The 14,243-nt window shown below is 39.4% G+C and overlaps 1 protein-coding gene across 4 annotated transcripts in view; it reads left to right on the plus strand.

Annotated features, from left to right (window-relative positions):
- Positions 1-14,243, plus strand: part of enox2 (ecto-NOX disulfide-thiol exchanger 2) — a 180,933-nt gene that overhangs the window by 132,620 nt on the left and 34,070 nt on the right. For all 4 annotated transcript variants that reach the window (XM_035952292.2, XM_035952290.2, XM_023279067.3 and 1 more), the window contains one exon: positions 2,886-3,041. In XM_035952292.2, coding sequence (XP_035808185.2) covers positions 2,886-3,041 — 156 coding nt within the window. The remainder of the gene's footprint in view (positions 1-2,885; positions 3,042-14,243) is intronic.

Here is a 14,243-nt window from a genome sequence, read left to right on the forward strand (position 1 = left end):
TCAGCTATAGTGATTTACAAACCAGGAATTAACATTAAGTAGAACCAAGGTACCAAAGGTACTGTAAACCAAAGGTACAGCAAGCATCCATTTATCCATTATCTGTTCGCTGCTTCATCCTCTGTAGGGTTGTGGGGGGGGGCTGGAGCCTACCCCAGCTGACTTGAGGTCAAGACAGGGGACACCCTGTACAGGTCACCAGTCTATGACAGGGCTGCATATAGAGACAAACAAGCACACTCACATTAACACCTACGGACAATTTAGAATCATCACTTAACCTCAGCATGTTTTTGGACTGTGGGTGGAAGCCGGAGAACCCGGAGAAAACCCATATGCACAAGGAGAACATGCAAATTCCATGCAGAAAGATCCCAGGTCCAGGCCGGGACACGAACCAGGGATCTTCTAGCTGCAGGGCGACGGTGCTAACCACCGAGCCACAGTGCAGTAACACAAAAGCTAAATTGACAACACAATAGACAAGCTGTCAAATAAGTTACATTAAGTTTCATGTCAGAAGAAACTACATATCACCAGTGACAGATCAACATTAATACTCTGTTCATGCCATATGAGTTGGATGACTTATGAGTTTTCACATCATCATTAGTATGAGAGACTGCAGAGGTGGTCAACATGCCACCTTACCTATTCAATGTAGGTTTAATTTCATGTAATGTAATGAAATGATTTTGCTGAATGGAAACATCCATACTAGATACTTTAATTTTTATGAATGCCATCTCAGTTCTGTGCACCAATTTAGACACCATATACAGCATTCGATTCTTATCCATCATGCAATACCAAGGAGGCATCTGATCATTCCTATATTCATTGTACAGTCTGACAGCAACCCCAGGTATAAAACAGAAAATGCCAACAAGGAGTCTTTCAACGAGTGGTATGACTGGCAGAGAGCTGTAGTTTCAACATCATGGAGTCAATTTCAGTTCATATGAAGGCATAGAAACAATTTGGTAAACCTAAAAATTGTAACAAGTCCAACCTTAATCTCCCTAAATCTCATTTTGTATGCAGTAAATTCATAAAACTATTCATTGCATTAAAACTTATCTACTTTTTTCTTTTAGTCTTTAGTGTAATACTGTTGTGTCGCACAGCATATTGGAAAAACTATAAGTTTCCAAGTAATAATTTCATCTTAGACCTTGCTTGACATGACCTCTAGACATGTCAGTCTGAAATAGGCAATTATACCACTGACATGATACGAACATGAAAGACCCCATATGAAGTAAAACACGTTATGAAAATCTGTTAATCTGTAATGGAAGTGAATGACAAAACATTTCATAACCATGACTAAAGTTTTAATTATTTCTTCAATTGCTTCATGCTTCATTTTCATATTTTAATTTAGTTGTATGATTGTGTCATGTAATTCAACGCTTTTTTAAGTATTGCAATATTTTCTGTACTCCTATTAGCTGCTGCCACTGCACCTCCTCACTGTTTCCTGAAGGACCGCGTTTACATAATTACAAACAAGCTGAAGGAACTATTTTAAAGAGCCCATTTTATGCTTTTTGGGGGTTTTCCCTTTCTGTCATTGTGTTATAGTTTTTTGTTGTTTTTGTATTTCTTGTTAGAGGTCTGCAAACCACACCAAAGGGAGTTATTCCCTTCCAGAGAAAACACTGCTCCCTACCACAGTGACGCACTTTGTTAGAAGTTCGGGCTTTTCTTCGGTTACCTATTTATGTCCCCAAGTAACACATTTGCATAACACCTGCCAATGCGTTTGGCACATCCTCAAATAAGCAATGACCAGCCTCCTTACAGTCCCCCGTTAAATCCTCGCCAGAGCTGTTTCTGCTGGGGATACATCCCTATACTCAGAGACCTGGTGTCACAGTACATAAACAGAGAAAGTAACTTAAACAGTTCTCCCTCTGCTTCAGAAAGGTAAATATGTACAGTATGAAAAGAAATATTGTGTTTTTTGATCATCTAAGCATGTAAACATATTGTACAAAACCCCCAAACTAGAATTACAAACCTGTAAATGTGCATGATATGGGCTCTTTAAAATGTTTATTTACACGTTCATTTTTTTTTTTACCTCAAGATTCATTATGTTATTTATTTCAAAACTCCAAATTCATCAGCTGCATCTCACAGTCAGCAAATAACACCTTCTGTAAAATTGTTTTTAGCTAGTGTATCGGATTGATTTTGTCTCCTCCAGCACATTGCAGTGTGGATATAATCCCCTGCAAAGGATTTGTTTTAGTAAGCAGCGCTCCTGTATGCATATACACAGGTGCATAAGCACTGCAGACCCTGCGGCATAATTGTGAAGTCCAATTTCTCTGCAGGTGATGTTAAAGCACACTGGAGGGCAGCGTCATTTCCATTTCAAAAAGTAGTATACTGGGACACATGGAGATCAAAAGCACATATGGTGGCTGTGGATGTGCCTGTACAAGTGTGTCCATGTTTCCCCAGTCACAGTGTATGTCAATATTGTAAATAAAACCTGTCTGTCATGTACGTTATATACGCAGCTACATTATCTATAAGGTCGTCAGTCAAACAGCAGGGGTGACAGAGTGGAGGAGTGACTCGGTAAAAACTTCTTAAAATATGTATGCTGTTTACTAGATGATTTATTCATGAATGGCTGTGTGTTCCATTATGTGTACGCTGTTTGTGTGTCACTGGTGTTGACAGAAGAATCAATCAGGGAATAAGCACACAATGTGAAATTTAAAACATTTAGTATTGGTTTAAATAATATCTGACCAAAGGTTAGCTGTTGAATGCAAGTCGTGTTTAATGTTTCTGTGTAGATGTTATCCTCTTTCCTTGGAAGGAATTACTGCATGATTGTATTCATATTTCTCGCCTGCCTCCAGATTTTGATCCCAACCTTGGCATGATGGCTGGAATTACCCCCATGAACCCGATGATGCCCGGCCTCAGTATGGTGCCTGCACCCCTCTCGCAGGACATACCAGTCATCAAGGAGATCATCCACTGCAAGAGCTGCACCCTGTTCCCCCCCAACCCCAGTAAGTCATAATATTATGCTAATCCTACGCCAGCCCCCCCCACTGCCCCAACCTTTCCTTCAACAGGGGCTTTATGTAGGAGAATCACCCTGCTATAGTAGACATCTGATTCTGTTATATTATCTGGACTTTGAAGGCAGCAGCTTAAAAAACATTTTAAACTACGTCCAGCTTACAACACATCTCATGGCCTTGATATATGGAGTTTTTATGGAGAGGGTCTGGTTCTTATTACTTCATTCTGTAATTCTTGCAACAAGGGCTGCACAATATTGGAAAAATCTGAAGTTGCAGTATTATTTGTTTTTCTCCAATATATAGTGAAATTTAAAAAAAAAAATACTGAAATTTTCATCAGATGACTCGAACAACTCTATATGAAGAGAAATGATTGGAGTTTATTTTGTAGTGGCGTGCATCTTCACTGAAAATAAGAAAATATATCTTTTTCAAACGGCAAAAGAAATTCCATTCATCGCCTTTTTTATATGGTGTAACACTCGCACAGGCACCCAACATAGTTTTTTGCTTCGGATGGCAGTGAGAACTGGCTTTGCACTGGCTTTGATTTAAATGATCAAACAAATTAGTCACATTGTCTCATGGAGTCGCAACAATTGCCAAATTTTCCTTTTTATTGCTTCTTTTTTGTCCCTCACTTATCTCACTGTGCCTGCATATCAACAAACTTCCTGTCTTGTAAACAAAGTTAAAGAAAAACTTATCCAAGAAGTCCTAAGTCAGAGTAAATAATGTTCTAATAGACAGACTTCTCATGTAGATTATTCAAAATAAATGACAGCCGAAGTTTTCTTTTTGTGTCAAGCAGCAAAAACAGCTGAAATATGATGTGCCTTACGCAACATTGCACTACATGCAATGCGAATATTGTGCGATGTTGATGCTGAAACGATATATTGTGCTGCCCTACTTCTACCTAACATGGTCAGTCTGTCATTAGTAATACTGAGACTAATGCTGTAATTTGCTTTTATTTAATTGAGCAGATTAAAACTTTGAGTGGATGTTGATGCTTGCTCGTTGATCAATGTATATTAGTTCAGGCATGGGTTCCACTGAGTTCAGCCTCATTATTTAGTAGCCTCATCTCATACATTTTGAAGCACATTTGATCAAGGGTTTCAACTGTTATGTCAACGGTTTTACACATTCATGCTGTCCTCTTTCTGTGACAGGCTCGCTGTTGATGTCTCGTGTAGGTTGGGGTCACGCAGTTACACATTGAATATCAAACTGAATTTAAGAAGATTGTACTGCAAATCAAATCACAAGATCTGCCAGAAACATGACAATTAGATATTTTCCCCAAGTTGTTCAGCCCTGCTCATAACTCAAAGGTCAGGCAGCTTTGGGTAAACTTAATAGAAATATCACAGGTTTGAGCAGGTTGGGCGAACAAGTGACAAAGCAATGTTCAGACTATAGATAACTTACAGAAATACTTTGTTCAACAGGCTAGGCTGTGTGATGACTATTCCATCTTCTCTTCCCATCTTTTTCTCTCAAATACTCACACTGTAGAGTGCCCTGACTGTCAGTAATCTACATTACTAAATTAGATGCTGTTTCGTTTTTCTTTTGACATCTATTGCACATGTCTCTGCACCCACACTTTAATTTATAAGCAACAAGGAACAATGTGCCGTCGTGGTAGAGCAAGAGGCTCGTGGAGACGCACTGCTACATGTAGTATTCCTATAGTGTTTAATAACACTATTATGGTTCTGTATGATCATTATGTGTGATCATTCTGCACGACATACACCCCAGACCAAGCCATCTCTGTACCAAAATAGTTTTGGGAAGACATGACTATAGATACAGTTTTTACTGTTAATGTTTGCTGTAACCTGAGAGTGAAGCAGGTATCGTGACTGAGTTAACAAAAGTCGAGGTCTTGTAGCTTAAAATGGCTCTGCTTGTAGTGTATCGTGAGAAAACTCGGTCTGCAGCATAAAACTTCAAGGTTTTTTTTATTCAGTACTAAAATAAACATTAACAGCCAGATAATTGCAGTTGACAGGAAACGGAGATAACTGGATAAAATGGAAGTGAAGAATTAGAAATGTCACTGCTCCGGTTCAGGCGTCCTACAATAAGGGTTGCAGGTCACGTTGAGTCCTGGTGGCTGATTAACGCTTATTTTTGCAGCTTTTGCGCTGTAGATTGGCTCACATAATGTGTCGGGGATTACAAAACCCTATCCCACGCCTCACTATCTGCCAGTTATGTTCTTGATTAAATAATTTATACATTGATGTATAAACTGTGAAACAGTAATACATGCAAATCACAACTTCCCAGAGCCCAAGCTGACATCTTAAAATCACTTTTCTTGTCCATTGCAGTGGTCCAAAACCTTAAAACAGCAGATTTTTTGCTGTCATAGAAGAATAGGAAAACTAGCAAATACTCACATTTGAGCAGCTGTCATCACACTGGCTTGAAAAATAACAAAAAAGAAAATGGATGCTTTTTCATTTTCTTTTGATCAACAATTTACGACTCTGCCCAACAGATCTGCTCACTCTTCACTAAAAGCAAGAAAAAAGATGAAATAACAAAATGAGATACTGCAGACGTCAGCGTGTGGTTTTGTTTGGGTGATTCATCTCTGTGAAGAGATTTGAGATTATGTTCTTGTTAGATATCATGCCCTAGATTTATATTAAAATTTAGCCTACACTTGGTATTCCAATGTTGAAAATATTAATCAACGATGTCAGTGTGAGAACAGATAACCTTTGTTGCTTATTTTTTATCCTTTTTCTGCCAACGTAATCACCATGAGCCACATTTGTATTCACACATGAAGCTATGGAAATATTCAGAGCAAGTCAGCTTATATAGTGTGACTAGAAGAGTGCAGCACAGACTCTTGTTTATATTTATCTCACCACCACCTTTCAATTATTCAGAGTTAGGAGAGAAGTTGTGGGGGGTCCTTTGATTCATCCCACCTTAGCTTTAAATTTCCTGCTAGCGAAAAGTTTCTGCTTTGGGACTTTTTTCAAACAAGCGTTACATGTCATCTTCAAGGTGAACTAAAACAAAAGCTCCTCACCGCTGTGGCATTTGGGAATTTACAACCCTTTTAGGAAATAAAACATACACTTTGCATTCTGTTAGGCAAACATTGTTTTTGTTTTTTTTCTCTACATTCGTAAAGTTGTTTAAAGCTATTCTTGTGTATCTGCGGCGTGCATTTTGGCTGAGTATAAGCTTTGACAATGTAGTGCAGGGAGAAAATCTGATTAAAAGTTTGACTTCACCTAGGAACATATTTCGAGCTAGTCCTCAGGAGCAGAGAGAGAAACGAACCAGGTACTCTGTTCAAGGGCACATATAAACCCTGAGGCTGAATGAGAGATCAGCTTGTCAAGAAATTACCTAACAACTTTACAGCCTGTCACAATCGCTCTCTGACACAAGTGAGAACTTTTTCTGTGGCACATGTGTCCTGGGACGCATTCATTAATTGGAAAATTGACACCAGGGCTTAATACCTTGTCTAAAATAATCTGCAGGACAAAACTTGAAGTCTTTTCAATTCTTGGTGGTGCACTGACACAAGACTAAATTGTGGACATTTCTAGTCTTTATTCTTACTTTCTACTTTCCTGCCTTTGTACTCTGTCCCACTTACGCTTCGCAAACTTTTTTTGATCTCATCTCTGCTGAAGATCTTTTTGCCTGTCACCTATTTCAGTTTCACAAAAAGCAGTTAATCTGTAAGTCAGGTATTTTGTATAGGCAGACATCTGAGAAAAACTGTCCGGACTTGATCCTTCTCATGAAAGTCAAGTAACTCTGTAGACAACCAACAGGCATACATAATGCCTTGAGAGAATAGCCACTTCATCATGGTGGCTTGATCGTGTGTCTCTGTGACTCTTAGAGCTGTGTTGTTGGAGTCAGCAACTCAAGACAAATTGGTCGCACGGAAGGACCAGACTAAAATCAATTGAAATATTGGGCCTGTTTTTTTTATCTAGCAAGTAGGGCTGTTGTCAACCAAAGAAAATCTTGGTCAACTGAAATTGTACCTACTCTTCAACCAATTCATTGGTCATGGGGGAAAAAAATCTGCATGTTACCTCTAAGGCCAAAATGAACTGATTGTGCTATACCTGCTAGCCTTATTAGCCTAAATTAATCACAAAAACATATTAATGCCAAGCTATTTTGTACTGAAATGATAAAAGGCTCAGAGCAGACCAGCGTACATTCACCCATATTCACATTATTTCTCAATATAGAACTAAACCAACTTGTGATCCCAGCAACACGAACTGTTGAGTACTATAATCTAGACAAGTTAGCCTTCTTTTTTTAAGTGATATGATCCTGTTTGCAAAGTTTAAACTTTACTTATTTGCCATCTGTTTCAGCAAAAGCCACACAGACAACCACTTTAGCAAGGTGTCAGTTAGTTTGGAGCTGACTCCGAGTAGACATTCAGTGAGCATTTAATAAGTTAGACCAGTCACTTTTGTGTCCACAAGTAGTTTGTTCCTCCTGCTGCAAAAAAACGACAGATTTATCCCAGAAAGCTGTTAATGTAGGGCTTTTGTCCTGATGAAAGCATCATCAGCAATTGTTCAACCAGTGATCATTTGGTTAAATGAGACTATATTGATTGGCCGACCTGCAAGATTGAGGCTCATCACCAATTCTGTCTTACATGGTCAGAATATTGAGGTAGAGTAGAACTTTATTTTCTCTTTTTTGGCAGCTAGCCCGTGCTGTAACAATTTTTATAGTTGCAGTTAAAAGCTGTATTCTCTTTACACAGGTGAAGATTTAGGTTGAGATCCACACAGGCGATCTGGTGCAGAAAAAGCTGATGAGGGGTCAGTGGGTACTCTAGTAGTGAAGGCATATAGCACATAATCACAGCATCTGTCCCCATATCACCCGCATTTCCTGTCTGTGCCTCCACTGTAATAAAGGCAAAATTTGAATAATAAAAAAAGAAGAGGGAGCCGAGCCTGAAGGTATAATTTTCTAATCTGAATGTCTGGGTTCATCCGCAGTCCAGATTCAGAAGAAGCGTGAAGTAGAAATGCTGCTTCTTTGCATTTTAAGAAGGCAGAATCAAGCATCTTCTCGGGATGTCTCCTGGATTCCTCTAAGTGGAGGTATTCTAAGCACGTCCACGTTAAGGAGACACTGGGGCAGATCCAGAAAAAGGTGCCAGGATTACATATTCCACCTACACCAAAAATGCCTCAGGATCCCCCTTAAGGGGCTGGAGGAACAGGCTGGAGAGAAGGACGTTCCAGATGTATATGGAAGCCTCTGCAGCCAACGCAATCAGAGTAGTGGAAAATGAGTAGATGGGTAGAATTCGTTATTAGGCTTTTTCGGTCCCCACTGTAGGAGCAGCAGAAGCACTTCACGAAATAGGCAAATAAAACCTGCCAAAAATGTCAGGTTATGCAGATCACTAGTGTTCACCAGACTTTTGAGCAGCAACAGTCTACCTATCAAAAAATGTAAAATATAGTTGTTCAGTCAGTTTTATTTTAAGAATAGTATCTTTTCAGTATGTGTCTAACTAAAGCTCTGTTGTCTTCCAGTGGGACGGGGCTGATGGGTGGGTGAGAGGACAACTTTGATGATTGAGGCAAATTCATATTTTATACTGCCTGCCATCAAAAGTGCTTTTAGATGCAAAATAGTGATGTTGGAGGACAATTTGTTAAGAGGTGAAGAAAATCTTTGTGATTATACTAACAACATACAATTTAGCTGGACTGTGCTTTCACATTGAGCCTGTATAAAGCTTACTATCATAAGGAACAATGTCCTTTATTACTTTACAGCTTCAGCGCTGTGAGATCACTGGTACACACAGTAGAACCAGAAAATTAAGACTCCTTCTCTGAACTAGAGCTGCATTGCTTTTGCACTGGGTTTGTACAGTATGTGGAGAACAAAAGGAAAGAAACACTGATGTTAGCTGCTCTCAGGCTTTCAGGAAATATCACAGCAAAAGCACTGGGTTCTTTGCAGCAAGGTTACATACGGTGTCCATAACAAGTAGTCATTACCCTCCTGCTGCACACACTCAACCTGACACCACGTGCAGCATCCTCTCTCACTGACCTTTTAGCTGAGCAACAACAGCCCCTTCAGACCTCCTCCAGCTCTTGTGCTCCGACCCTCCACTATCTTCTCAGTGTACATAACCTTACCATTAATGTGCATCCTCATCATGCTCTGTTCTCTTTGTGTCTTTCTTGCTTTTCTTCAGTCTCACCCTCTGCATTCAACTTTGACTACTCGTTCACCTCCTCCACTGACACTTCTGCATACTCATCTATTTAGTGCTGAAGTGGTGTAGTACCCTTTCCTCTCTCCTAATGGATGGCAAAGACTGTACGTTCAACATTTGAACCAGTGGACTTACTTTGTCAAATTGGACATCAAACACTGTGATGCCTCTGTCTCTTACTTTTTCAAACGGTTGAAGGTAGTCTGAGAAAAATATTTCTTGGAAAAGAGATGAAACGGGTTCTTTTGAGTGTTGAGGATCGTAGCAGTGTGTCCCAGTGATACATGTGCGTGTATACAGTATACACAATCCATTTAGCTTGAAAAAAAGAACATTTAACACCTAAATACATTGGTGTTATTTGATTGTTTCAGGCTATTACTCACTGTGAATGTAGAAGGTTTGGGTTAAAGTAGTGTAAAACTTTTTGTTTGCTTTACAGACAGTAGTTCACCACAAATACATAAAACACATCATACACAAACACAGCACAAGAACCATATCGCCCACGTTGTCAGCATGAATTATGGAAAAAGAAGGAGAGACACAATGGCAACAATGACCACGAAGGACAATCTGTACCTGTGATTTCTACCTACAAAGAGACTAAACCCACTGCCCTGATGGAAACAACTGCAACTCACTATGTAAAGTGTGCTGAAGGTCCAAAAGAATGGTCTGACCCTCATTTAATACAAATGCTGAAGGTTACTAAAGGATACATAGAACAGCACAGGTTGCCAATTTTCTCCAGTTTGTTTCTTCTATTTTAAGACTAAGACTGCCAAACCAACAGCGGAAAAGAGGACAGACTAATTATTCCTTAAAAATGACAACTGCTGATTTGCCTTTTCATATATAGCGTCTGCATTTTGCATTAAGCTTCTTGTCCAGGACAGTGTCCAAACATTTGTATTGCTGTACTGCTGCCACTGGCTCACCCTTAATCACATTCAGTGAAGTGCCAAGAGGAAGGGACCTCCTCTGAAAATCTATAAATATTTCTCCTCAAATAAAAAATTAGTTGGCCAACTAAGACTCACCAGAATTCTTTAATCCGTTAGTTCAACCCTCTGAACCCAAGCAGTTTCTGGGAGTTTCTTGCTTGTCACATTTCTCCTCAATATGGGCTTATTTTTTACTGCAATATAACATCTTACACCTAAAAGTAGGGGAAAATCAAAATGTATGTACAACATTTTTTCAAGTGTCCACAAGTGTTGAAAGAACTGGTGACTCTACATACTAAAGATATTTATTGTTTTTTATTTGTTCCCATATTTGTCTCCTGCCAGCTCTGTGTGAACAGCCTGCAGTTCAGCCAACAAAACCCATAATTTTCATCATGTGACTGTTGGTTGCAGTGGAATCAGACCTGACTCTATGGGTACATGCGAGAACGCAGAATTTTTTGCTTTTTACAGACATAAAATAAAATGATTTCAATGAAATATTGAGATTTTAAGCTTAGATTTGGCTTATTTTCTTAATGGAATGCTCCACAAATGAGAAGTTCAAGGACCATCAGAAAGTTGAAAATTTTACGATTCTTTCTGCTTGTACAGTTTCTAGCTCTGATAAATGGTGTGATATTGTCTTTTTTTTGTTCAGAGTGTTAATTAAAAAAATTTGTTCCATATTGCTGTTCCTCAGCAGGCAGGCAAGTCTGAAGAACATCTTAAATACTGTTTTTATGCCATCTGCCTGTGTTGTCAGATTAATTCTGATATCTGATATATCCCTTTTTTGTCTTTTTGTGAAAAGGTTTATGCATAAAAACAAAATGGTGTTTCTCCTAAAATCAACACTTAGCTAAACAGAAAAGGCAGAATAATATCTTAATAAATATATTAAATGGACAATAAATGGGTAATGAAACCACTCATATTGATTGAGCTTAAGCACTACAGTTAGAATAATTCTAGTCTTACCTTAAAACACCTGGAAGGATGACTTTGAAGCCCATCTAAATCATTACTTAAACCAACACTCTGTCATCAACAAACAGATTCCAAAGGGAAAAGCCCGAGTGTGTTCAATTGTGAGATAATTGTGCCTATATGACATAAAGCTTCCCATATACAGGGTAATGCTTACGGTTCATGTGACGTGAATGAACTAAATGTGTTTACTTGCAGTGTGTGTAAATGTAGTTTATCTTGTAAATAACGGTCCTTCGAGGGTTGAAGCCTCCTCACTGTGGCATCCCCTCGGACCATGGAAAGGCGTTTAGCCAGTCAAGGTGATGAATGGTGATGACCTGTGTGAGTGTAGCAGAGCAGTGGGTGGCCACACAGACAGCAGGCCAGTGAGACGGGGTTGGACTGAGAATTAGGCGGTGTGTTTGCTTTCCACCTCCATACTCACCCAAAGTAAAGATCATCAGCCAGCTTATTAGTCAGTCATTGATTCAGAATATCTCACAATACAGCCTGCTAATTTTCCAAGATTTAAAAGATTCAATGGCAGCATACACGTCATAATTCAATACAACACGACAGATTCTATTTTGGTGTAATTATAGAGGTAGTTTGTTGTATTTTTGTGTTTAGCTGCATTGTATTAATAGATTTTTGTAATATTTGGATCCCAAAGTCTGCAAATAAGTTGGACAGATAAGACTGTATACTGTAATGCTGTTTTCAGCACTACGATTCCTTCATAGCTTGTCAATATATCGTCTCTCCTGTTAATTCGTTGGCTTTTTTTTCTGCCCTCTCCTCTGGTCTCTTCTCTTTTCTTTGTCTGCATTGTCTAAACCTCAGCAAGAAATTAAAAACTTCCCAAAGTTCGTATCTGGCTTCAAACTTTGTGTGGTATGATTTCCACCGTGCATCATGCAAAAGTTGCTCCCTCCATCCTCATCTGCCTTTTCTTAGCCTCAGGTTCACCTGCTTATTTTTGCATAAAAGTGCAATCACTGGGACTTCTCACAAATGCTTTGTATGATAGCATGTATTTTATTGTAATCTGGAAATCATGAATAGTTCATCGGGGTGTTGTTTCTATTGCATTTGCATAAAATGTTCTATTGTGATAAACAGGAGGATTCAGTAACAGAGCAGGTAGCTGAGATTACTTAAAATTGATTTCACTTTCTGCTAAGTCTTAACCAATTACCAGATCCAAGCCAACATTTCCATTGCAAAAAAGAAGTTAAATGAAATGAGTTACAACGCAGTACGTTATTGCTGCACTGCACCTGTTCTCCTATCTCTGTCCTCACTCCTCTATCAGCCACTCGTGGACTGAAAAGGTCAGTTAATTTGGAACTCTTTGTTGCATCTGCCAACAAAGCTTTTTCTTGCTATCGCAAGCTTTTTCTGCACCGCCTTTACTTTTTCTGTCCATCTCAACTCAAAACTAGTTTAATCCGCCAACTCTAGAGGTCAAGGAAAGAAACTTCAGTCAATATTTTGCTTTAACAGTCACATTTAAAGAAAAGAGGAGGCAGGGGTGGGGATGGGTTGTGGTAGCTTATATGTGAGAGTATGATAGATGCAGAGAAAGCTGAAAGAAAGGGACAGTGCCGGCTTGGACTCAGCGGACGTAAAGTTTTGTTGCAGCTCTTCGGAGTACTGCATGCAAGTACAAGGAGTTCTGACAGAAGGGGATTATGAGCCGATAAATCTTTTTAGCCAACAGAAAACTCTGACTTTGGATCGTTATGTTTTCACAGCTTTCACAACTTTTTTTTTCTCTTTGAGGATCACAAATTCCAGACTGTTGTTTTATTTATTATAGATAAGCAGTGCAGCCATTAGAGATGGAAAGGTTATTGTTACCCAGAACCATGGCTTTAAACATTTATTGCCTCCCATTCATAAATTTCTAAACCCACTATCTTATTAAGAGCCAAAACAATGTCAGCTGAATGTGAAGCTGAAATACCAGCTCACTACCAAGGTCCTTCTCAACTGAGCTCCTTTCTTTGTTTTGTAGAACAAGATGAGCTCGCTGAGCAGCTCCTGTTTGTTTAGTCTTCTCCTTCATTCCTTTCATTACATTTGTTCTACTGATCAGGATTGGACTGAAGTTCAGATTTTTGCTCTTTGCACAGTAGTCTGTCACCTTATTTGTGTTAAAAGGGTAATTAGTTGTTCTTAAAGTGCATGTAGACAACACAATCTAAAATCAGCGTATGATACACACACATATACACTGATCAGCCAAAACATTAAAACCGCTTCCCTAATATTGCGTAGGTCTCCCCAACACCTCCGAAACAGCTCTGACTATTTAGGGAATGAACACGGGACCTCTGGGTTTGTCCGGTGGTACCTGACAGCAGAATGTATCAGCCGCAGATCCTGTGGATCCTGTGGTTGTACTGTGGGGCCTCTGTGGATCAGGCTTGTTCTGGTGCATCCTGTGAAAGCTTGAGTTGGCAGGGACCTGACAAATTTGGAGCGACATGGGCTCTTTGTCATGTTCCTTGAGCTGTTCCTGTGCAGTTGTTGTAGTGTGGCAGGGCACATTGCTCTGCTGGGGGAAGTTGCTGCCATGTGGGAGTGTTGTTGCCACAGGGAGGTGTTAATGGTCTGTAGCAATGTTTAGGTGAATGGTACTTGACAAGCACCACTCACATGAAAGCCTGGATCTAAAGGTTCCCAAAAGAACATTGCTTTGTTATGAGATGGTCAGTGTTATTCACAGCACCTCTCAATGGATTCAAAGTTATGGTTCATATTCGTGTTAATGTCACCTTTTCTGGATGGCATAGAGTCGCCTAAGTAACAGCAAGATATGAAACTATGAATTCAGGAAAGAGGGAGCTTACAAATTCTGCTGTTACACAGAACAGAATTAATTTCCTGTTGAGTGTCAATGATTATGCAACAAAAGTTGTCAGCCCTCTTCCTCCCTCTGTTGGACATTGCTAGAAAAAAAAGGAAAGTCTG

The sequence above is a fragment of the Amphiprion ocellaris genome, chromosome 13 (genome assembly GCF_022539595.1).
Source record: "Amphiprion ocellaris isolate individual 3 ecotype Okinawa chromosome 13, ASM2253959v1, whole genome shotgun sequence".
Lineage (NCBI taxonomy): Eukaryota > Metazoa > Chordata > Actinopteri > Pomacentridae > Amphiprion > Amphiprion ocellaris.